At 37.5% G+C, this 25,197-nt stretch overlaps 1 protein-coding gene across 7 annotated transcripts in view; it reads left to right on the top strand.

Annotated features, from left to right (window-relative positions):
* ARHGEF9 (Cdc42 guanine nucleotide exchange factor 9) overlaps nucleotides 1-25,197 on the top strand; it is a 515,595-nt gene that overhangs the window by 353,283 nt on the left and 137,115 nt on the right. For all 7 annotated transcript variants that reach the window (XM_088834154.1, XM_055438785.2, XM_088834153.1 and 4 more), the window contains one exon: nucleotides 24,447-24,638. In XM_088834154.1, the coding sequence (XP_088690280.1) occupies nucleotides 24,447-24,638 (192 nt within the window). The remainder of the gene's footprint in view (nucleotides 1-24,446; nucleotides 24,639-25,197) is intronic.

Raw genomic sequence — 25,197 nt, 5'->3', positions numbered from 1 at the left:
TATCTTATTTTTACTTAAAAAAAGATGAAACTTTTTTGGCCAACCCAGTACAATGTTCTGGTAGTTTCAGGTGTGCAGCAAAGTGAATCTGTTACACACACACACACACACGGACACACACGTAAATCCACTCTTTTCCAGTTTTTTTCCCATATAGGCTGTTATAGAGTATTGAGTAGAGTTCCCTGTGCTATACACTAGGACCTTATTAATTATCTATTTATATATAGTAGTATATATTTGTCAATTCCAGTCTTCCAATTTATCCCTCTCCCCATATACACTTGTAACCATAAGTTTATTTTTACATTTCTAACTCTTATTATGTTTTGTAGATAAGTTCATTTGTAACCATGTTTTAGATCCCACATATGAATAATATCCTATTAATGTATTTGTCTTTTTCTGATTTACTACACAGTATGAAAATCTCTAGGTCCATTCATGTTGCTGCAGATGATATTTTTTTCTTCTTTGTTGTGGCTGACTAACATTCCATTGTATATATATATCCCTCATCTTCTTTATCCATTCCTCTTTTGATGGACATTTGAGCTGCTTCTGTGTCCTGGTGATTGTAAATCATGCCGCAGTGAACATTGTGGTGCATGTATCTTTTCGAATTATGATTTTTGCCAGATATATGCCAAGGAGTGGGATTGCTGGATCAACTGGTAGCTGTAAGATTGCTGGATCATACAGTAGAAGAAGGGGGCGACAGGAAATGAGATGGTTGGATGTCATCACTGACTCAATGTACATGAGTTGGAGCAAACTCTGGGAGATAGTGAAGGACAGAGAAGCCTGGTGTGCTACACTCCATGGGGGTTGCAAAGAGTCGGACATGACTAAGCAACTCAACAGCAACAAAGCTGTATTCTCAGTTTTTTAAGGAACCTCCGTACTGTTCTCCACAGTAGCTGTACTTGTTTGCATTGCCGCCAACAGTATAGGGTCATTCTGTTTTCTCCACATCCTCCCCAACATTTATTGTTTGTAGGTTTTTTGATAATGGCCATTCTGACTGGTATGAGGTCATACCTCATTGTTGATTTGATTTGCATTTATCTAATAATGAGCAATGTTGATCTTTTAATGTGTTTATTGCCAATTTATATGTCTTTGTTAGAGAAATGTCTATTTAGATCTTCCACCCATTTTTTGGTTGGTTTCATTGATTTTGATACTGAGTTGCATGAGCTGTTTGTATATTTTGGAGATTAATTCCTCGTCTGTTGATTCCTTAGAAATGTTTTCTCCCATTCTGAGAATTGTCTTTTCATTTTGTTTATGGTTTCCATTGCTGTAAAATGGCTTTTAAGATTAGTTAGGTCACTTTTGTTTGTTTTTATTTTCATTACTCTTAGGAGGTGGATCAAAAAATATTGTCCTGTGATTTATGTCAAAGAATGTTCTGCCTACGTTTTCCTCTAAGAGTTTTGTAATATCCAGCCTTATGTTTAGGTCTTTAATGCATTTTGAGTTTATTTTTGTGTATGGTGTTAAGATGTGTTCTAATTTCTGTCCAGTTTTCCCTGCACCACTTATTGAAGAGACTGTGTTTTTGCTTTTGTATTTTCTTGCCTCCTTTGTCAAAGATCAGGTCCTCATAAATGCATGAAGCTTATCTCTGGGCTTTCTATCCTGTTACATTGGTCTATATTCCTCTTTTTGTGCCAGTACCAAAGTGTTTTGATGACTGTAGCTTTGTTGTATAATCTGAAGTCAGGAAACCTTATTCCTCCAGTTCTGTTTTTCTTTCTGGAGATAGCTTGTCTGTTCAGGGTCCTTTGTGTTTTCATACAAATTATAAATATTTTTGTTCTAGTTCTGTGCAAAGTGCCACTGACAGTTTGATAGGGATTGTGTTGAATCTGTAGATTGCTTCGGGTAGTATTGTTATTTTCACAATATTGATTCTTCTAATCAAAAAACATGATTTATCTTTCCATATGTTTCTGTCATCTTTGGTTTCTTTTATCAGTATCTTATAGCTTTCTGAATATAGATCTTTTGCTTCCTTTGGTAGGTTTATTCCTAGGTATCTTATTATCTTTGTTATGATGGTAAATGGAAATGATTCCTTTATCTCTCTTTCTGTTCTTTCATTGTTAATGTATAAGAATGCAAGAGATTTTTATGTATCAGTTTTCTATGTTGCAATTTTACTGAATTTATTGATGAACTTTACTAGTTATCTGGTAGTATCTTTAGTATTTTCTATGTATAGTATCATGTTATCTTCAACAGTACCAGTTTTACCTCTTCTTTCCAATTTAGATTCTTTTTATTTATTTTTTGTTCTCTGATAGTCTTGGCTAGGACTTCCAAAACAGTTTTGGATTAAAGTGGTGCAAGTGGACATCCTTGTCTTGTTCCTGATCTTAGAGGAAATGCTTTCAGTTTTTTACCATAGGGTATAAACTTAGCTGTAGGTTTTTCATGTATGACCTTTATTATGTTGTGGTAGGTCCCATCTTAGACCACTTTTCAAAGAGTTTTTTTTTTTTTTTATCATAAATGAGTGTTGAACTTCTTTTAAAAAAACTTTTCTGCATCTATTGACATGTCCATATGGTTTATATTCTTCAATTTGGGAATGTAATATATGACAGGGATTGACTTGCATATATTAAAGAATCCTTGCATCCCTGGGATAAACTCTACTTGATCAGGGTGTATGCTCCTTTTAATATATTGTTGGTTTTGGTTTGCTGATATTTTGTTTAGGTTTTTTTTTGTGTGTGTGTGTGTGTGTGTGTGTGTGTTTATCAGTGATATTGACTTGTAGTTTTCTTTTTGGGAAATCTTTATGGGGCTTTGGTATCGGGGTGATGAGGTTCTCATAGAATGAGCTTGGGAGTATTCTTTCCTCTGCAGTATTTTGGGAGTTTCAGAAGAACTGGTGTTAACTCATTTCTAAATGTTTGATAGAATTTGCCTGTGAAGCCATCTGGTCTTGAACTTTTGTTGGTTGGAAATTTTTAAATTACAGTTTCGATTTCAGAACTTGTGATTGGTCTTTTCACGTGTCCTATTTCTTCATGGTTTAGCATTGGAAAGTTGAACTTTTTGAAGAATTTGTCCATTTCTTCTAGATTGTCCATTTTATTAGCATATAGTTGCTTGCTGTAGTCTCTTATAATCTGTTGTATTTCTGTAGTATCCATTGTAGCTTCTTTTTCACTTCTAATTTTATTGATTTGAGTCTTCCCCCCTTTTTTCTTGATGAGTCTGGCTAAAGGTTTATCAATTTTGTTCATCTTCTCAAGGAACCAGTTTCTAGTGTCATTGATCTTTGCTACTGTTTTCTTCATCTCAATTTATTTCTACTTTGATCTTTATGATTTCTTTCCTTCTACTATCTTTATGTTTTCTTTATTCCTTTTTGTCTCTACTTGACCTAGGTATAAGGTTAGATTGTTTGAGATTTTTCTTGTTTCTTGAGGTAGAAGTCTACTGATATAAACTTCCCTCTTAGAACTGCATTTGCTGCACCCCATTGTTTTTGGATTGTCATGTTTTCATTGTCACTTATCTTCAGGTATTTTTTGATTTCCTGTTTGATTTCTTCAGTGATCCATTGATTATTTAATGGTATACTGTGTAGCCTCCATATCTTTGTGTTATTTTACTGTTTAATTTTCCTGTAATTATTTTGAATCACATAGCATTGTTGTTGGGAAAGAGGCTTGATATGATTTCATTTTCTTAAATTTTCCATGGGTTGGTTTGTCACCCAAGATGTGTTCTATCCTGGAGAATGTTATTTGTGCACTTGAGAAGACAATGTATTCTGCTTTCAGATGGAATGTTGTGTAAATATCAATTCTATCTGGTCTAATATGTCATTTAAGGCTTGTGTTTCCTTATTAATTTTGTTTGAGTGATCTATCAATTGGTGTAAGTGGAGTACACTGTCAATTTTCCCTTTTTTGGCTATTAGCATTTCCTTTATAGGTTGAGGTGCTTCTCTGTTGGGTGCATATATATTTACCATTGTTATGTCTTCTTCTTAGATTGATCTCTTGATCATTGTGTAGTGTCCTTCTTTGTATCTTGTAATAGTCTGATTTTAATGTCTATTTTGTCTCATATGTGTATTGCTACTCCAGCTTTGATTTCCATTTGCACATAATACCTTTTTCAGTCCCTGCATTTTCATATTGAATATGTCCCTAGATCTGAAGTGTAGACAACATATATAGTGGTCTTGTTTTTGTATCCATTCAAGCAGTTTTCATCTTTTGGTTGGATAATTTAATCCAGTTACATTTAAATTAATTTTTTATGTGTATGTTCCTATTGACATTTTCTAAGTTGTTTTGGGTTTGTTTGTTTGTTTTATTGCTAGGTGTTTTTAGTCTCTTGGGTTTCCTGCCTAGAGAAATTCCTTTAGCATTTGTTGTAAAGCTGTTTTGGTAGTGCTGAATTCTATTAGCTTTTGCTCATCTATAAAGCTTTTGATTTCTCCTTCAAATTTCAACTAGAGCCTTGCTATGGAGAGTATTCTTGGTTGTAGGTTTTCCCTTTCATCACTTTAAATATATCATGCCACTTCTTTCTGGCCTATTGCATTTCTATTTGTAACCTTATGGGGATTGACTTCTTTTTTTTTTTCACTTGCTGCTTTTTAAAAAAATTTTAAATGAAACAAAGGTGAATATTTTTAAGGATAAAAGGTACAATTCACAAAGAAGATATATATCATAAACCATTAGACACCTAACAATACAGAAGCAACGATATATAAAGCAAAAATCAGAAGAAACATAAGGGAAAAGAAAAATTATATAATCATAATGAGATATATGGTGGCTCAGAGGTTAAAGCGTCTGCCTCCAATGCGGGAGACCCGGGTTCAATCCCTGGGTTGGGAAGATCCCTTGGAGAAGGAAATGGTAACCCACTCCAGTATTCTTGCCTGGAGAATCCCATGGACGGAGAAGCCTGGTAGGCTACAGTCCACGGGGTCGCAAAGAGTCAGACACGACTGAGTGACGGAATGGAACATTTCTCTGAGGATATTTTGTCAAGTGCAGAGAAAATAAAATAGGAACATCTTGAAAGGATAAAAGTTGATATTTCAATAGATACTCTTCAGGCCAGAGGGAATGGCAGGACACACTTAAAGTGATGAAAGAGAAAAACCTACAACCGACATTACTATACCCAGCAAGGGTCTCATTCAGATATGAAGGAGAAATCAAATGCTTTACAGACAAGCAAAAGCTGAGAGAATTCAGCACCACCAAACCAGCTCTGCAACAGATGCTAAAGGACGTTCTCTAGACAGGAAACAGAAGTTTTATAAACTTGAAGCTAAAACAACAAAATAAATGGCAACAGGATCATACTTATCAATAATTACCTTAAATTAAATGGGTTAAATGCCCCAAAGAAAAGACAAAGACTGGCTGAATGGATACAAAAACAAGACCCCTATATATGCTGTCTACAAGAAACCCACCTCAAAATAAGGGACACATACAGACAGAAAGTGAAGGGCTGGAAAAAGATATTGCACACAAATAGAGACCAAAAGAAAGCAGGAATAGCAATACTCATATCAAATAAAATAGACTTTGAAATAAAGGCTGTGAAAAGAGACAAAGAAGGACACTCCATAATGATCAAAGGATCAATCCAAGAAGAAGATATAACAATTATCAATATATAGGCACCCAACATAAAAGCACCACAATATGTAAGGCAAATGTTAACAAGTATGAAAGGGGAGATTAACAATAACACAATAATAGTGTGAGACTTTAATATCCCACTCACACCTATGGATAGACTAACTAAACAGAAAATTAACAAGGAAACACAAACTTTAAATGATACAATGGACCAGTTAGACCTAATTGATATCTATAGGACATTTCACCCCAAAACAATGAATATCCACTTTTTCTCAAGTGTACACGGAACCTTCTCCAGAACAGATCACATCTTGGTCCATAAATCTAGCCTTGGTAAATTAAAAAAAAATGGAAATCATTCCAAGTATCTTTTCTGATCACAGTGCAGTAAGATTAGATGTCAACTACAGGGAAAAAAAAAAGAACTATTAAAAATACAAACATGGAGGCTAAACAACACGCCTCTGAATAACCAACAAATCACAGAAGAAATCAAAAAAAATTAAAATATGCATAGAAACGAATGAAAATGACAACACAACAACCCAAAACCTATGGGACTCAATAAAAGCAGTGCTAAAGGGAGGTTCAGAGCAATACAAGCTTACCTCAAGAAACAAGACAAAAATGAAATAAATACCCTAACTCTACACCTAAAGCAACTAGAAAAGGAAGAAATGAAGAATCCCAGGGTTAGTAGAAGGAAAGAAATCATACAAATTAGGGCAGAAATAAAAAAAAAAAAAAGAGATCATAGCAAAAATCAACATAGCCAAAAGCTGGTTCTTTGAGAAGATAAATAAAATAGACAAACCATTAGCCAGACTCATCATGAAAGAAAGAAGAATCAATAAAATTAGAAATGAAAATGGAGAAATCACAACAGACAACACAGAAATACAGAGCATCATAAAAGACTACTATCAGCAACTATATGCCAATAAAATGGACAACTTGGAAGAAATGGACAAATTCATAGAAAAGTATAACTTTCTAAAACTGAACCAGGAAGAAATAGAAAATCTTAACAGACCCATCACAAGCATGGAAATTGAAACTGTAATCCAAAATCTTCCAGCAAACAAAAGCCTAGGACCAGATGGCTTCACAGCTGAATTCTACCAAAAATTTCGAGAAGAGCTAACACCTATCCTACTCAAACTCTTCCAGAAAATTGCAGAAGAAGGTAAACTTCCAGTTTCATTCTATGAGGCCACCATTACTCTAATACCAAAACCAGACAAAGATGCCACAAAAAAAGAAAACTACAGGCCAATATCACTGATGAACATACATGTGAAAGTCCTTAACAAAATTCTAGCAAACAGAATCCAACAACATATTAAAAAGATCATATATCATGATCAAGTGGGCTTTATTCCAGGGATACAAGGAGTCTTTAATATCCGCAAATCAATCAATGTGATACACCACATTAACAAATTGAAAGATAAAAACCATATGATTATCTCAATAGATGCAGGGAAAGCCTTTGAAAAAATTCAACATCCATGAATGAAAAAAAAAAAAAAAAACAACCCTCCAGAAAGCAGGCATGGAAGGAGCATACCTCAACATAATAAAAGTCATATATGATAAACCCACAGCAAGTATTATCCTCAATGGTGAAAAATTGAAAACATTTCCCCTAAAGTCAGAAACAAGACAAGGGTGCCCAGTTTCACCACTACTATTCAACATAGGTTTGGAAATTTTGGCCACAGCAATCAGAGCAGGGGAAGAAATAAAAGGAATCCAGATTGGAAAAGAAGAAGTAAAACCCACTGTTTGCAGATGACATGATCCTCTACATAGAAAACCCTAAAGACTCTATCAGAAATTTACTAGAGCTAATCAATGAATATAGTAAAGTTGCAGGATATAAAATTACTAGAGAAATTCCTTGCATTCCTGTACACTAACAATGAGAAAACAGAAAGAGAAATAAAGGAAACAATTCCTTTCACCATTGCAACAAAAAGAATAAAATACCTAGGAATAAACCTACCTAAAGAAACAAGACCTGTATATAGAAAACTAGAAAACACTGGTGAAAGAAATCCAAGATGACATAAAAGATGGAGAAATATACCATGTACATGGATCAGAAGAATCAATATAGTGAAAATGAGTATACCATCCAAAGCAATCTACAGATTCAATGCAATCCCTACCAAGCTACCAATGATATTTTTCAGAGAACTGCTGCATCACTTCAGTCGTGTCCGACTCTGTGTGACCACATAGACGGAAGCCCACCAGGCTCCCCCGTCCCCGGGATTCTCTAGGCAAGAACGCTGGAGTGGGTTGCCATTTCCTTCTCCAATGTGTGAAAGTGAAACGTGAAAGTGAAGTCGCTTAGTCATGTCCGACCCTCAGCGACCCCATGGACTGCAGCTTGCCAGGTTCCTCCATCCATGGGATTTTCTAGGCAAGAGTACTGGAGTGGCTTGCCATTGCCTTCTCCTTCTCTTTTCAGAGAACTAGAACAAATAATTTCACAATTTGTATGGAAATACAAAAAACCTCCATTAGCCAAAGCAATCTTGAGAAATTAAAATGGAACTGGAGGAATCAACCTGCCTGACTTCAAACTATACACAAAACTACTGTCATCAAGACAGTATGCTACTGGCACAAAGATAGAAATATATATCAATGGTACAAAATAGAAAGCCCAGAGATAAATCCACGCACCTATGGATACCTTATCTTTGACAAAGGAGGCAAGAATATACAATGGAGAAAAGACAATCTGTTTAACAAGTGGTGCTGGGAAAACTGGTGAAGCACTTGTAAAATAATGAAACTAGATCACTTTCTAACACCATACACAAAAATAAACTCAAAATGGATTAAAGATCTAAATGTAAGACCAGAAACTATAAAACTCCTGGAGGAAAACATAGGCAAAACATTCTCAGACATAAATCACAGCAGGATCCTCTATGACCCATCTCCCAGAGTAATAGGAATAAAAGCAAAAATAAATAAATGGAACCTAATTAAACTGAAAATCTTCTGTACAGCAAAGGAAATTATAAGCAAGGTGAAAAGACAGCGTTCAGAATGGGAGAAAATAATAGCAAACAAAGCAACTGACAAAGAATTAATCTCAAAAATATACAAGCAGCTCCTGCCGCTCAGTTCTGGAGAAATAAACGACCCAATCAAAAAATGGGCCAAAGAAATAAACAGACATTTCTCCAAAGAAGACATACAGATGGCTAACAAACACATGAAGAGATGGTCAACATCTCTCATTATCAGAGAAATGCAAATCACTACCACAATGAGGTACCATCACACCCCGGTCAGAATGGCTGCTATCCAAAAATCCACAAACAATAAATGCTGGAGAGGGTGTGGAGAAAAGGGAACCCTCTTTCACTGTTGATAGGAATGCAAACTAGTACAGCCACTATAGAGACCAGTGTGGAGATTCCTTAAAAATCTGGAAATAGAACTGCCATATGACCCAGCAATCCCACTGCTGGGCATTCAAACCGAGGAAACCAGAACTGAAAGATACACGTGTACCCCAATGTTCATTGCAGCACTGTTTACAATAGCCAGGACATGGAAGCAACCTAGATGTCCGTCGGCAGACAAATGGAAAAGAAAGCTGTGGTACATACATACAATGGAAAATTACTCAGCTATTAAAATGAATGCATTTGAATCAGTTCAAATGAGGTGGATGAAAGTGGAGCCTATTATACAGTGAAGTAAGCCAGAAAGAAAAACACCAATACAGTATACTAACGCATATATATGGAGTTTAGAAAGATGATAACGATAACCCTGTATCGTTCGTTCGTTCCATCGCTCAGTCGTGTCCGACTCTCTGCGACCCCGTGGACTGTAGCCTACCAGGCTTCTCCGTCCATGGGATTATCCTGGCAAGAATGAGACAGCAAAAGAAACACAGATGTATAGAACAGTCTTTTGGACTCTGTGGGAGATGGCAAGGGTGGGATGATTTGGGAGAATGGCATTGAAACATATATGAAATGAATCACCAGTCCAGGTTCGATGCATGATACCAGATGTTCGGGGCTGGTGCACTGGGATGAACCAGAGGGATGGGAAGGGGAGGGATGTGGGAGAGGGGTTCAAGATAGGGATCACATGTACACCCGGGGCAGATTCATGTCAATGTATGGCAAAATCAATGCAATAATGTAAAGTTATTAGCCTCCAATTAAAATAAATTAAAAAAAAAAGATTAGTGTTTTCAGTATCTCAGTGGAAAACTCTTTGTTATTCAGTTTAAATTGGGAAGAGAACCTCTAAATTTATGTCAGATTTTAATAAATTTTCTTGATAATATAAAAATGATAAAATAAATTAGAAATCTAGCATTCTATTTATACTAAGTCAAACAAGTGGAATAAACATGTCATAAATTTTTCAGTGAGGCAAAAATTCATAAGTTTCTTAAAATATTTATATGATAGATTTTATTTATATATATGTATACAAGAGGTTTTCTACTACACTTGATAAAGTCTTAATAAATAATATCAAAAATAGAAGAGACAGAGACATTAGAAAGCATAAAGTAAATGAAATGGGAACACTGAATATGAAATAGCAAAAGTGAAACAAACTAGATAAAAGTAAAAGATAGTCCAGTTGCTTTAAAACATGGCTGCTCAGTAACCTTGTATATTAACAGATGGTGTTCAAATTCTTAAAGCATATAAATGTTGAAACAATATGTTGTAGAACTTAAACTTATATAATATTGTACATAAATTATACTTTAATAAATTAGACAAATTTTTAAAAACAGTAAGTAAAGCAATTTAAGAAATAAAAAAAGAAGATACATATCTGGAGTGGTGGCAGAAAAGAAACAATACCTGGGCAGTTGCATTTTTCAAAAAAATCAAGATAATTCTGGTATGCATCTGGATTTAAAAAGTAATTACAGGTGTTTCTATTACATGGTGGTTTTGGTTATATAGAATTCTATTATTTTTCTGTTGACCAATCATGATACAGTGTTATCAAGTGAGTAATATTTACATAATCACAATAGTGAATGATGTTTATCAGTTTTCACAGTCAATAGCCTGACAAAAAATAAAAGACCATTACAATTGCAAGCCATAATGGGAACATGATTAACCTAACAATATAAAATAATTGCATACAGTTTGAGGGATCAAGCAGAGTGATGTGGTAAGTGGAAGTGCAAAGATGCACAGGTTTTCATATGCTCAGCCAGTCTCTGTCTTCTGGTTGATGCATTTAATCCATTTACATTTAAGGTAATTATTAATATGTATGATCCTATTGTGCCTTAGTCACTCAGTCATTTCTGACTCTGTGGCTCCATGTACTGTAGCCTGTTAGGTTCCTCTGTCCATGGCAATTTGCCAGGCAGGAATACTGGAGTGGGTTGACATGCCCTGCTCCAGGGGATCTTCCCAACCCAGGGATGGAACCCAGGTCTCCCACATTGCAGGTGTATTCTTTACTATCTGAGCCACTAGGGAAACCCTATTACCTAATGATCCTATTACCTTTTTCTTAATTGTTTTGGTTTTATTTTTGTAGGTAGGTCTTTTCCTTCTCTTGTTTCCTGCCTAGAGAAGTTCCTTTTGTATTTGTTGTAAAGCTGGTTTGGTTGTGCTGAATTCTGTTAACTTTTGTTTGGAAAGCTTTTGATTTCTCCATCAAATCTGAAGAAGAGTTTAGCTGGGTAGAGTATTCTTGGTTGAAGGTTCTTGCCTTTCATCACTTTAAATACATCGTGCCATTTCATTCTTAATGTCCCAGATGTTACTGAGTGTGCCCTCATTTCTTTTCACTCTTTATTTCTTCATTCTCTACCACACCAGTGATTGCCACCATTCTGTCTTCCACCTCACTTATCTATTCTTCTGCCTCATTTATTCTGCTATTGATTTCTCCTAGCTGATTTATTCATTTCTGTAACTATATTGTTCATCACTGTTTATTTGTTCTTTAGCTATACTAGGTCCTTGTTAAACATTTCTTTGAACTTTTTAATCCATTGCTTCCTTTCTATTTCTGAGATCTTCAGTTCAGTTCAGTCGCTCAGTCGTGTCCGACTCTCTGTGACCCCATGAATCACAGCACGCCAGGTGTCCCTGTCAATCACCTACTCCCGGAGTTCACTCAAACTTATGTCCATCGAGTTGGTGATGCCATCCATCCATCTCATTCTCTCTCGTCCCCGTCTCCTCCCACTCCCAATCCGTCCCAGTATCAGACTTCTCCAGTGAGTCAACTCGTCGCGTGAGGTGGCCATAGCATTGGAGTTTCAGCTTTAGCATCAGTCCTTCCAATGAACACCCAGGATTGATTTCCTTTAGAATGGACTGGTTGGATCTCCTTGCAGTCCAAGGGACTCTCAAGAGTCTTCTCCAGCACCACAGTTTAAAAGCATCGAATCTTCGGCGATCAGCTTTCTTCACAGTCCAACTCTCACATCCATACATGACCACAGAAAAAACCATAGCCTTGACTAGACGGACCTTTGTTGGCAAAGTAATGTCTCTGCTTTTTAATATGCTATCTAGGTTGGTCATAACTATCCTTCCAAGGAGTAAGCGTCTTTTAATTTCATGGCTGCCAAAAATAAAGTCTGACACTGTTTCCACTGTTTGCCCATCTATTTCCCATGAAGTGATGGGACCAGATGCCATGATCTTCGTTTTCTGAATGTTGAGCTTCAAGCCAACCTTTTACTCTCCTCTTTCACTTTCATCAAGAGGCTTTTGAGTTCCTCTTCACTTTCTGCCATAAGGGTGGTGTCATCTGCATATCTGAGGTTACTGGTATTTCTCCCGGCAATCTTGATTCCAGCTTGTGCTTCTTCCAGCCCAGCGTTCCTCATGATGTACTCTGCATACAAGTTAAATAAGCAGGGTGACAATATACAACCTTGACGCACACATTTTCCTATTTGGAACCAGTCTGTTGTTCCATGTCCAGTTCTAACTGTTGCTTCCTGGCCTGCATACAGGTTTCTCAAGAGGAAGGTCAGGTGATCTGGTATTCCCATCTCTTTCAGAATGTTCCATAGTTTATTGTGATCCACACAGTCAAAGGCTTTGGCATAGTCAATGAAGCAGAAATAGATGTTTTTCTGGAACTCTCTTGCTTTCTCCATGAGCCAGCGGATGTTGGCAATTTGATCTCTGGTACCTCTGCCTTTTCTAAAACCTGCTTGAACATCTGGAAGTTCACAGTTTACATATTGCTGAAGCCTGGCTTGGAAAATTTTGAGCATGGCTTTACTAGCGTGTGAGATGAGTGCAATTGTGTGGTAGTTAGAGCATTCTTTGGCATTGCCTTTCTTTGGGATTGGAATGAAGACTGACCTTTTCCAGTCCTGTGGCCACTGCTGAGTTTTCCAAATCTGCTGGCATATTGAATGCAGCACTTTCACAGCATCATCTTTCAGGATTTGAAATAGCTCAATTGAAATTCCATCACCTCCACTAGCTTTGCTCATAGTGATGCTCTCTAAGGCCCACTTGACTTCACATTCCAAGATGTCTGGTTCCAGTTGAGTGATCACGCCATCGTGATTATCTTCATCGTGAAGATCTTTTTTGTACAGTTCTTCTGTGTATTCTTGCCACCTCTTCTTAATATTTTCTACTTCTGTTAGGTCCATACCATTTCTGTCCTTTATCGAGCCCATCTTTGCATGAAATATTCCCTTGATATCTTTAATTTTCTTGAAAAGATCTCTTGTTTTTCCTATTCTGTTGTTTTCCTCTATTTCTTTGCATTGATTGCTGAGGAAGGCTTTCTTATCTCTCCTTATCTCTAAGATCTTAGATAATCTTTACTGTCATTACTCTGAATTCTTTTTCAGGTAGATTGCTTATTTCCTCTTCATTTGTTTGGTCTTTTACCTTTTTTATGTTGCTTTATCATATGCAGTATGTTTCTGTGTCATCTTATTTTGTCTAAACTACTCTTTCCACAGATTGCATAGTCGTAGTTCCTCTTGCTTTTGGTGTCTGCCCCCTGTTGGATGAGATCGGTCCAAGGTTTGTGTAGGCTTCCTATTGAGAGAGACTGTTTCTTGCGTTCTGGTGGGTGGAGCTTGGTCATGTTCCTCTGGTGGCCAGGGCCATGTCAAAGGTGTATGTTCAGGTGTTTTAGTATGACTTTAGGCACACTGTCTCTAATGGGTGGGGTTTGTGTTCTTGTCTTGCTGGTTGTTTGGGCTGGGGCATCCAGCACTGGAGCTTGCAGGCAGTTTAGTGCATCTAGATCTTGGTGCCAAGGTGCAAACCTCTGAGAGAGCTCACACCAATTGATATTCCCTTGGCCTGGGAATTCTCTGGCAGTCTGGTGGCCATATTCTAAGCTCCCACCATAGGAGTCCAGGCTTGACCCCCGTCAGGGAACCAAGACCCTGCAAGCTGCATGTCATGACAAAAAAAAAAAAATTGGTAAGTAATATATACAAACAAAAATCATGAAAAATAAAAACAAATAAAACAAGGAAAAGTACAAAAAAAAAAAACCACCAAAGCAAAAAGGATGAACCTACAGAATGTCATATTGAGTGAAAATAGTTTGACAGAGAAGGAGAAATATTGTATGACATCCGTTATATGTGGAATCCAAAATGAAATGATGCTAATGAATTTACTTACAAAACAGAAAGAAATACACAGTCTTAGAAAATGAACTTAGAGTTCCTAGGGGGATGGGATAGTTAGGAACTTTGGGAAGGTCATGTACATGCTGCTATATATTTAAAATGGATAACCAACAAGGATCTGTTGTATAGCACATGAAACTCTATTCAATGTTATGTGCCAACCTGGATAGGAGGGGGAGTTTAGGGGAGAACGGATGCATGTATATGTAAGGCTGAGTCCCTTTGCTGTTCAGCTGAAACTACCAACTATCAACATTGTTAATTGGTTATTGATCTTTGTGTCTGTTTTCATTCCTGTACCATACTGTTTTGTTTACTGCAGCTTTGTATTATAGTTTCAATTCATGAAGCTCGATGCCTTGAGCTTGGTTCTTTCTCAAGACTTCTTTGGCTAATTGGCGTCTTTTGTGGTTACACATGATATTTAGGATTAGTTGTTCTAGTTTTTTGAAAAATGTTTTTGGTACCTAATAAGGATTACATCGAATCTATAGACTGCTTAGTATAGTATGCCTTTTTAATAATAGTGATTCTTCCAGGACATGAACATAGTATACCTTTCCATTTGTTTGCAATTGTCTCCAGTGTCCTCCATGTCTTATAGTTTTCAGAGTATAGGAGGTCTTTCACCTTCTTTGATAAATTTATTCCTAGGACTTTTATTCTTTTAGATGGACTTGTGAGTGGGATTTTCTTTATTTTTCTTTCTGACAATTTGTTATTAGTTTATAGAAATGCAACAGATCTCTGTGTTTTCATTTTGTATCCGGCAAATTTTTTGAATATATTTATTAGTTATAAGAGTTTTTTAGTGAAGTCGTTTGGGTTTTCTATATATAGTATCATGTCATCTGCAAATAATGATATTTTTACTTCTTTCTTTCAGGTTTGGATGTTTTTCATTTCTTTTTCTAGCTTAATTGCTGCGTCTAGGATTTTGAATACTATTTTGAATAAAGTGGCAAATGTTGTTATTTTTCTCCTGTATCTGATCTTAGAGGAAAAATTTTCAGATTTTAACCACTGGATATTATGTGAGCTGTAGGTTTGTCATCAGTTCAGTTCAGTCGCTCAGTCGTGTCCAACTCTTAGCGACCCCATGAACCACAGCACGCCAGGCCTCCCTGTCCATCACCAACTCCCGGAGTTCACACAAACTCATGTCCATCGAGTCGGTGATGCCATCCAGCCACCTCATTCTCTGTCTTCCCTGTCTCCTCTTACCCCCAATCGCTCCCAGCATCAGAGTCTTTTCCAGTGAGTCAACTCGTCGCATGAGGTGGCCAAAGTATTGGAGTTTCAGCTTTAGCATAAGTCCTTCCAATGAACACCCAGGATTGATTTCCTCTAGAATGGACTGGTTGGATCTCCTTGCAGTCCAAGGGACTCTCAAGAGACTTCTCCAGCACCACAGTTCAAAAGCATCAATTCTTTGGCGATCAGCTTTCTTCACAGTCCAACTCTCACATCCATACATGACCACGGGAAAAGGCATAGCCTTGACTAGACGGACCTTGGTTGGCAAAGTAATGTCCCTGCTCTTTAATATGCTATCTAGGCTGGTCATAACTTTCCTTCCAAGGAGCAAGTGTCTTTTAATTTCATGGCTGCAATCAGCATCCGCAGTGATTTTGGAGCCCCAAAAAAATAAAGTCTGACACTGTTTCCACTGTTTCCCCATCTATTTCCCAAGAAGTGATGGGACCAGATGCCATGATCTTGATCTTCGTTTTCTGAATGTTGAGCTTTAAGCCAACCTTTTCACTCTCCTCTTTCACTTTCATCAAGAGGCCTTTGAGTTCCTCTTCACTTTCTGCCATAAGGGTGGTGTCATCTGCATATCTGAGGTTATTGATATTTCTCCCGGCAATCTTGATTCCAGCTTGTGCTTCTTCCAGCCCAGCATTCCTCATGATGTACTCTGCATATAAGTTAAATAAGCAGGGTGACAATATACAACCTTGACGTACACCTTTTCCTATTTGGAACCAGCCTGTTGTTCCATGTCCAGTTCTAACTGTTGCTTCCTGACCTGCATAGAGTTTTCTCAGGAGGTAGGTCAGGTGGTCTGGTAGGTTTGTCATACATGGCCTTTATTATGAATTATGTTCCCTCTGTACTCACTCTGTTGAGAAGTTTTATGTTAAATTAGTAGTGAATTTGGTCAGCATCAAAACCAAAATTTTTCCTAAAAAATTTTATTTTGTATTGGAGCATATTTGAATAACAGTACTGTATTAGTTTCAGGTGTGCCCAAACTGTTATTTCTGCATCTACTGAAATGATCATATGATTTTTAATATGGTGTATCACACTGATTTATGAAATTCAAAACATTCTTGCATTGCTGAAATGAATCCTAGTTAACAATGGTATATGATCCCTCTAATGTGATGCTGAATGCATTTTGCAATATTTTGTAGAAGATTTTGATATCTGTTTTCATCAGATATTTTGGACTGTAACACTCACCTAGAGCCAGACACCTTGGAATGTGAAGTCAAGCGGGCCTTAGAAAGCATCAATATGAACAAAGCTAGTGGAGGTGCTGGAATTCCAGTTGAGCTATTTCAAATCCTGAAAGATGATACTGTGAAAGTGCTGCACTCAATATGCCAGCAAATTTGGAAAACTCAGCAGTGGCCACAGGACTGGAAAAGGTCAGTCTTCATTCCAATCCCAAAGAAAGGCAATGCCAAAGAATGCTCACACTACCGCACAATTGCACTCATCTCACACGCTAGTAAAATCATGCTCAAAATTCTCCAAGCCAGGCTTCAGCAATATGTGAACTGTGAACTTCCAGATGTTTAAGCTGGTTTTAGGAAAGGCAGCGGAACCAGAGATCAAATTGCCAACATCCGCTGGATCATGGAGAAAGCAAGAGAGTTCCAGAAAAACATCTATTTCTGCTTCATTGACTATGCCAAAGCCTTTGACTGTGTGGATCACAACAAACTGGAAAATTCTGAAAGAGGTGGGAATACCAGACCACCTGACCTGCCTCTTGAGAAACCTGTATGCAGGCCAGGAAGCAACAGTTAGAACTGGACATGGAACAATGGACTGGTTCCAAATAGGAAAAGGAGTACGTCAAGGTTGTATATTGTCACCCTGCTTATTTAACTTATATGCAGAGTACATCATGAGGAATGCTGGGCTGGAAGAAGCACAAGCTGGAATCAAAATTTCCTGGGGAAATATCAATAACCTTAGATATGCAGATGACATCACCCTTATGGCAGAAAGTGAAGAGAAACTCAAAAGCCTCTTGATGAAAGTGAAAGAGGAGAGTTAGAAAGTTGACTTGAAGCTCAACATTCAGAAAACGAAGATCATGGCATCTGGTCCCATCACTTCATGGGAAATAGATGGCGAAACAGTGGAAACAATGTCAAACTTTATTTTTGGGGGCTCCAAAATCACTGAGGATGCTGATTGCAGCCATGAAATTAAAAGATGCTTACTCCTTGGAAGGAAAGTTATGACCAACCTGGACAGCATATTAAAAAGCAGAGACATTACTTTGCAAACCAAGGTCCATCTAGTCAAGGCTATGATTTTTCCAGTGGTCATGTATGGATGTGAGAGTTGGACTGTGAAGAAAGCTGATCGCCGAAGAATTGATGCTTTTGAACTGTGGTGCTGGAGAAGACCCTTGAGAGTCCCTTGGACTGCAAGGAGATCCAACCAGTCCATTCTAAAGGAGATCAATCCTGGGTGTTCATTGGAAGGACTGATGCTAAAGCTGAAGCTCCAATACTTTGGCCACCTCATGCGACGAGTTGACTCACTGGAAAAGACTCTGATGCTGGGAGGGATTGGGGGCAAGGAGGAGAAGGGGACAACAGAGAATGAGATGGCTGGATGGCATCACCGACTGAATGGACAAGAATTTGAGTGAACTCCAGGAGTTGGTGATGGACAGGGACGCCTGGCGTGCTGTTATTCATGGGTTTGCAAAGAGTCGGACACGACTGAACGACTGAACTGAACTGAACTCTGTGCGTGTGTGTTTGTTCATATGTGATTATCTGGCTTTGCTATCAGGGTAATGCTGGACTCATAAAATAATTTGGGATGTGTTCCTTGCTCTTTAATGTTTGGGGATAATTTGAGAAGGATAGGTATTAACTCTTCTTTAAATATTTGGTAGAATTGTGAATCCTATGAAACATTAGACTTGTGCTAAATGTTTGTCTATTTTCTTTATCTTTTCAAGGAACTAACTGTTAGTTTCATTGATTTTTTCTATATTTAAATCTATATTTCATTTATTTCCACTCTGCTCTTTATTACTTTCTTTCTTCTGCTAACTTTGGACTTTGTTTGTTCTTATTGTTCCACTTCCTTTAAATGGTGTATTAGGTTTTTTATTTCAGATTTTCTTGCTGTATCAGTATGAACTACCCTTTTAGCACTCCTTTTGCTGCATCCCATGGATTTTTTACAGTTGTGTTTCCATTTTCAGTTGTCTCAAGGAATTTTTTTAAAGTTTCCCCTTCAATTTTTTTCATTGATCCATTTGCTCTTTAGTAGCATGTTATTTTGTTTATTCTCCATGTGTTTGTGCTTTTTAAAATTTTCTTTTATTGTATTTCTAGTTTCATATCCTTGTGTATGGAAAAGATACTTGATATGATTTCAGCTTTCCTAAATTATTGAAGTTTATTTTATGGCATCCTATGATCTATCCTGAAGAATGTTCCTATACACTTGAAAAGGAAGTGCAATCTGTTGTTTCTGGATCGAATATTCTATATATATCTATTAAGTCCATTTGTGATTTACTGCATTGCCTAAGGCTATTGTTTTCTTATTGATTTTCTGTCTAGATGATGTAATTCGGATATTATAGTCCTCTACTATTATTGTGTTACTGTTGATTTATCTTATTTTATCTAACATTTTGTATACATTTAGGTGCTCTAATGTTGGATGCATAAAGGTTTACAAATGTTAAATCCTTTCGTTGTGTTGATCTCTTTATCATATATTACCCTTCTTTGTCTTTTGTTACAGTCTTTTTTTAAAGTTTGCTTTGTCTGGTATAAACATTGCCACCCCAGATTCTTTTTTTTTTTTTAATTTGCATGGCATATTTTTTTCCCCTTCTCTTTACGTTTAGTTTACATATGCCTTTAGGCCTTCAGTCAGTCTCCTGTATGCAGCATGCAGATGGATTTTGTTTTTTATTCATTCAGTTCTCCTATACCTTTTGATATAAAATGTTTAATACATTTATATTAAAATAATTATTAATAGATGTGCACTTATTGCCATTTGTTTAATTATTTTCTGGGTTTATTTGGTCTTCTCTATTCCTGTGTTCTTCTCTTGGATTCTCCCTTTGGAGTCTGATGGATTTCTTTAGTGTGTTGTTAGAATTTCTGTCTCATTATTTTTTGTGTACCCGTTGTAGGTTTTTGGGTTATAGTTGATATGAGGTTCATATATATCAACCTGTATATAACTGTCTTTCTGGAGCTATTGGTAATTGCCTTCCACTCTTCCCCAGTAGCATACTGGACACCTTCTGACCTGGGGGGCTCATCTTCCAGTGTCATGTCTTTTTGCTTTTTCACACTGTTCATGGGGTTCCAGCAACAAGAGTACTGGAGTGATTTGCATTTCCTCCTATCGTTGACCATGTTTTGTCAGAACTCTTCACTATGACTCATCTATCTTGGGTGACCCTGCATTGAATATTTCAAGCTTCATTGAGTTACACAATTCCCTTTGCCACAAGGCTCTGATCCATGAATGGGGCCAAAGCAGAAATGATGCTCACTTATGAATGTGTCTGGTGGTGAAAGTAGAGTCTGATGCTACAAAGAACAATATTGCATAGGACCTAATAGGACCTAATATTGTGGAATATTAGGTCCACAAATAAAGGTAAATTGGGCATGGTCAAGTAAGAGATGGCAAGAGAGAACATCAACATCTTAAAATCAGTGAACTAAAATGTACAGTAATAGGCAAATTTAATTCAGATGACCATTATACCTACTACTGTGGGCAAGAACCCCTTAAAAGAAATGGAATAGCCCTCATAGTCAACAGAAGAGTCTGAGATGCAGTAATTGGGTGCAATCTCAAAAATGACAGAATGATCTCAGTTTATTTCCAAGGCAACCATTCAACATCACAGTAATCCAAGTCTTGCTCAAGCTACTGAGGCCAAAGAAACTGAAGTTGATCAGTTCTATGGCAACATACAAGTCGTTCTAAAACTAACACTAAAAAAGATGTTATTTTCATCATAGGGGACTCGGATGCAGAAGTAGGAAGTCAATAAATACCTGGAGTAACAGGCCAGTTTGGCCTTGGAGTACAAAATGAAGCAGGGCGAAGGCTAACAGAGTTTTGCCAAGAAAACGTACTGCTTATTGCAAACACACTTTTCCAACAACACAAGAGATGACTCTACACATAGACATCACCAGATTCTCAATACCGAATTCAGTTTGACTATATTCTTTGAAGCGTAAGATTGAGATATAGTATACAATCAGCAAAAGCAAGACCTGGAGCTGCCTATGGATCAGATCATCAACACCTTATTGCAAAATTCAAGCTTAAATTGAAGAAAGTAGGAAAAACCCCTTGGTCATTGAGGTATAACCTAAATCAAATCCCTTATGATTATACAGTGGAGGTGACAAATAGATTCAAGGAATTAGATCTGATAGATTGCCTAAAGAACTATAGAGAGCGTTTCGTAACATTGTACAGAAAGCAGTGACTAAAATTACCCCAAAGCCAAAGAAATTCAAGAGGCAAAATCGTTGTCTGAGGAAGCTTACAAATAGCTGAGGAAAGAAGAGAAGTGAAAGGCAAGGGAGAAACGGAAAGATATACCCAACTGAATGAAGAGTTCCAGAGAATAGCAAGGAGAGATAAGAAGACTCTCTTAAATGAACAATGCAAATGAGTTAAGGAAAATAATACAATGGGAAATACTAGAGACCTCTTCAAGAAAATTGAGGAGATCAAGGGAATATATCATGGAAGAATGGTCATGATAAAGGAGAGAAACAGTAAGGACCTAACAGAAGCAGGAGAGATTAAGAAGTGGCAAGAATACACAGAGAATCTATACAAAATGTCTCTATGACTCAAATAATCATGATATTGTGGTCATTCATCTAGAACCAGACATGTTTTGGTGTGAAGTCAAGTGGACCTTAAGGAAGCATTAGTGTAAGCAAAGCTAGTGGAAGTGATATAATTCCAGCTGAACTATTTGATTTGAAAAAAAATCAAATCCTAAAAGATGATGCTGTGAAAATGCTGCACTCAATATACCAGCAAATTTGAAAAACTCAGAGGTGGCCACAGGACTGGAAAAGGTCAGTTTTCATTTCAATCCCCAAAAAAAGGCAATTTCAAAGAATGTTCACACTATTATACTGTATTGCTCATTTAACATACTAGTAAGGTTATGCTTAAAATGCTTCAAGCTAGGCTTCACTAGTACCTGAACTGAGAACTTCCAGAGATACAAACTGGGTCTAGAAAAAGCAGATGAACCAGAGGCCAATTTGTCACCATCCCTTGGATCATAGAGAAAGCAAGGGAATTCCAGAAAAAAATATCTGCTTCATTGACTATGCTAAAGCCTTTGACTGTGTGGTTCTCAACAAACTGTAGAAATTCTTAAAGAGATGGGAATACTAGGCCACCTTACCTGTCTCCTGAAAAACCTATATGTGAGTCAGGAAACAATAGTTAGAACCTTACATGGAAAAGCTGACTGGCTCCAAATTGGGAATGGAATATATCAAGGCTGTGTATTGATTCCCTGTTTATATGTATGCAGAGTACATCATGTGAAATATCATGCTCGATGAATCACAAGCTGGTGTAAAGGTTGCTAGGAGAAATAGCGACAACTTCAGATATGCAGATGATACCACCCTGATGGCAGAAAGTGAAGAGGAACTAAAGAGCTTCTTCATGAGGGTGAAAGAGGAGAGTGAATAAACTTGCTTAAAACTCAACATTCAGAAAATGAAGATCATGGCATGTGGGCCCATCACTTCATGGCAATTAGAATGGGAAAAAGTGGAAGCAGTGACAGATTTAATTTTTGGGGGCTCCAAAATCACTGCAGATAGTGACTGCAGCCATGAAATTAAAAGGCACTTGCTCCTTGGGAGGAAAGCTATGACAAACCTAGATAGTGTATTAAGAAACAGAGACATCACTTTGCCTATAATGGTCTATATAGTCAAAACTATGGTTTTTCAAGCAATCATATACAGATGTGAGAGTTGGACCATAAAGAAGGCTGAGCGCCAAAGAATTGATGCTTTTGAACTCTGGTGCTGGAGAAGGCTCTTGAGAATCCCTTGAACTATGAGGTCACACAAGCAAATCCTAAAGGAAATCGACCCTGAATATTCATTGGAAGGAATGATGCTGAAGTTCCAATACTTTGGCCACCTTATGTGAAGAGTTGACTCATTGGAAAAGACCCTGATACTGGGAAAGACTGAAGGCAAAAGGAGGAGAGGGCAACAGAGAATGATATGGTTATATAGCATCCAACTCCGGGAGACAGTGAAGGTAGTCCATGATTGCAAAGTATCGGCCACAGCTTAGAGACTGAACAGCAAACAGCAACATATAGCTGTCTATCACACTGACAATTTGAAGGCATTCTCAAAGCACTGCACTTTTATTTCCTCACCTCACATTTTATGTTTTTGATGTCACATTTTGCCTTTTTTAATTTTATGTATTCCTTAACAAATTAGTATAGTTATAGTTGGTTATTCTGCTTTTGTCTTTTAACCTTCATTGCTTTTTAAGTGGCTAATACACTGCCTTTTCTATATTTGCCTTTACCATTGAGATTTTTTCTTTAATAGATTTTATTTCTGTTTATGAGCTTTTCTTTTCCACTTGAAGAAAACCCCTTAATATTTCTTGTAAGATTGATTTAGTGGTAATGAAGCTTTTGTGTTAGTAAATGCATTTCCTTACTGTATAGTCTGCTGCTGCTGCTAAGTCACTTCAGTCATGTCCGACTCTGTGCAACCCCATAGACATCAGCCCACCAGGTTCCCCCATCCCTGGGATTCTCCAGGCAAGAACACTGGAGTGGGTTGCCATTTCCTTCTCCAATTGTATAGTGTAGGTGTCTAGGAGCTCTTTATTTTTACTTCTTTGATTTTCATTTTATGTTGGAATATAATTGATTAACAATGCTGTGTTTCAGATGTAGAGCAAAGTGATTCAGTTATATGTATGCATGTATCCTTTTTCAAATTATTTTAAGTTATTACAGAATATTGAGCAGATATATAGTAGTTCCCTGTGCTATACAGTAGGTCCTTGTTGTTTATTTTAAATACAGCAGTGTGTATGTGTCGGTACCAGACTCCCAATCTATCCCTCCCCAACCCTTCTCCTCTGGTAACTATAAGTTTGTTCCCTAAGTTTGTGCATCCACTCTTTAAACTCCTGGGTTTAGGTGAGTCTTTGCTCAGCAATATCCCTCACTATTGCAAAGTGCTACTTCAGCAGTGTGGTTCATAGATAGCATGTTTCCATCTTCACTACCCATTTCTATCTGGTCCTTTTATGTGCAGTAACTATCCAATCAGCCCTCAAAAATTGCTCTATAAAAATAAAATGAAGTCCAGTTTTGAAATTACTCTCTGTATAGGTGTAGATTTGGTGTGTCCATGGGAGGAGGTGAGATCAGGGTCTCCTTATGTCACCATCTTGGACCCTTCACCTCCCAAGATTATAATTTAATCTGCATTTTTTGATCCAGCTGTGATGGCTCAATATGCTCCAGCACAAATGAGTTCTGCTTGCCATAACTCTTTTCTCCTCTGAAACCTTCCTAGCCAAGAAGTCTCTTAGAAATGATTTAGTCCTACTCTTCTCCATCCTCCATTTTATGGATAGGTCACTATAGGCCTAGAGAGGCATAGACTCATAGATAAGACCAACAAGTCACCCTAGAGCCAGTCCTGGCATTCAGTTTAAGAGGGCTCTGGTTGAAGGTTCTGGCTTTATGAATACCTGAAGATTTTAGTTTATCCTTTTTCTACTTGGCTGAAAACTTCTCAAAGAAGGAAGCTAACCCATTATTCTTCTTCTGCCTGCCTCTACAGCTATGGGTGAACCAGGAGGATGGGGTAGAGGAAGGGCCCAGTGATGTTCAGAATGGGCACCTGGACCCCAACTCAGACTGCCTCTGTCTGGGCCGGCCACTCCAAAACCGGGACCAGATGCGGGCCAACGTCATCAATGAGATCATGAGCACCGAGCGTCATTACATCAAGCACCTAAAGGACATTTGTGAGGTAGGCCCAACTCTGATGATCTGTGTGAGTGCCCTTGGGATAAGATAGAGGACACTTCCATGAAGAACTGACAACCTTCCTGGGCTATATCTGTGATAGTCCCAAGGTGTTAGAAAAAGTAGTTGACTGATCTAGACTCTGTTCAGTGGATGAAACTGCTCCCTTGGGATTACTCTCCCTTTGTTTATTTCTCCCCTTTTTGCTATCTATCTGTTTGTCTAACTTTCATATGCATATTCATATTCCCTCTCCCTCCCTCCCTTCCTCTGTCCCCTCACTGGAATCTCTATCCCTATTCTCTTGGTTTCTGATCCAGTTGTTGCCACCCCATGTAAGGGCCTGACTTCATTATAGCACACACACATCCCTTTAAGCCAGTAGTTTACAAACTTGAAGGTACACCAAAGTCCCTGTGCGAGCTTGTTAAACATATTAAAGTTCTTATTTCTTGTTTTTTAAATTGGGCTGTAGTTACCTCACAATGTTGTGTTAGTTTCTGCTATGTAACAAAGGGAACCAGCCACATGTGTACGTATATCCACATGTATACATATATCTC

Source organism: Moschus berezovskii, chromosome X, assembly GCF_049115385.1.
Source record: "Moschus berezovskii isolate FMDL1 chromosome X, NW_MosBer_1.0, whole genome shotgun sequence".
NCBI lineage: Eukaryota > Metazoa > Chordata > Mammalia > Artiodactyla > Moschidae > Moschus > Moschus berezovskii.
Note: the sequence above shows the minus strand (reverse complement) of the source record. Positions and strands in the feature narration are given on the sequence as shown.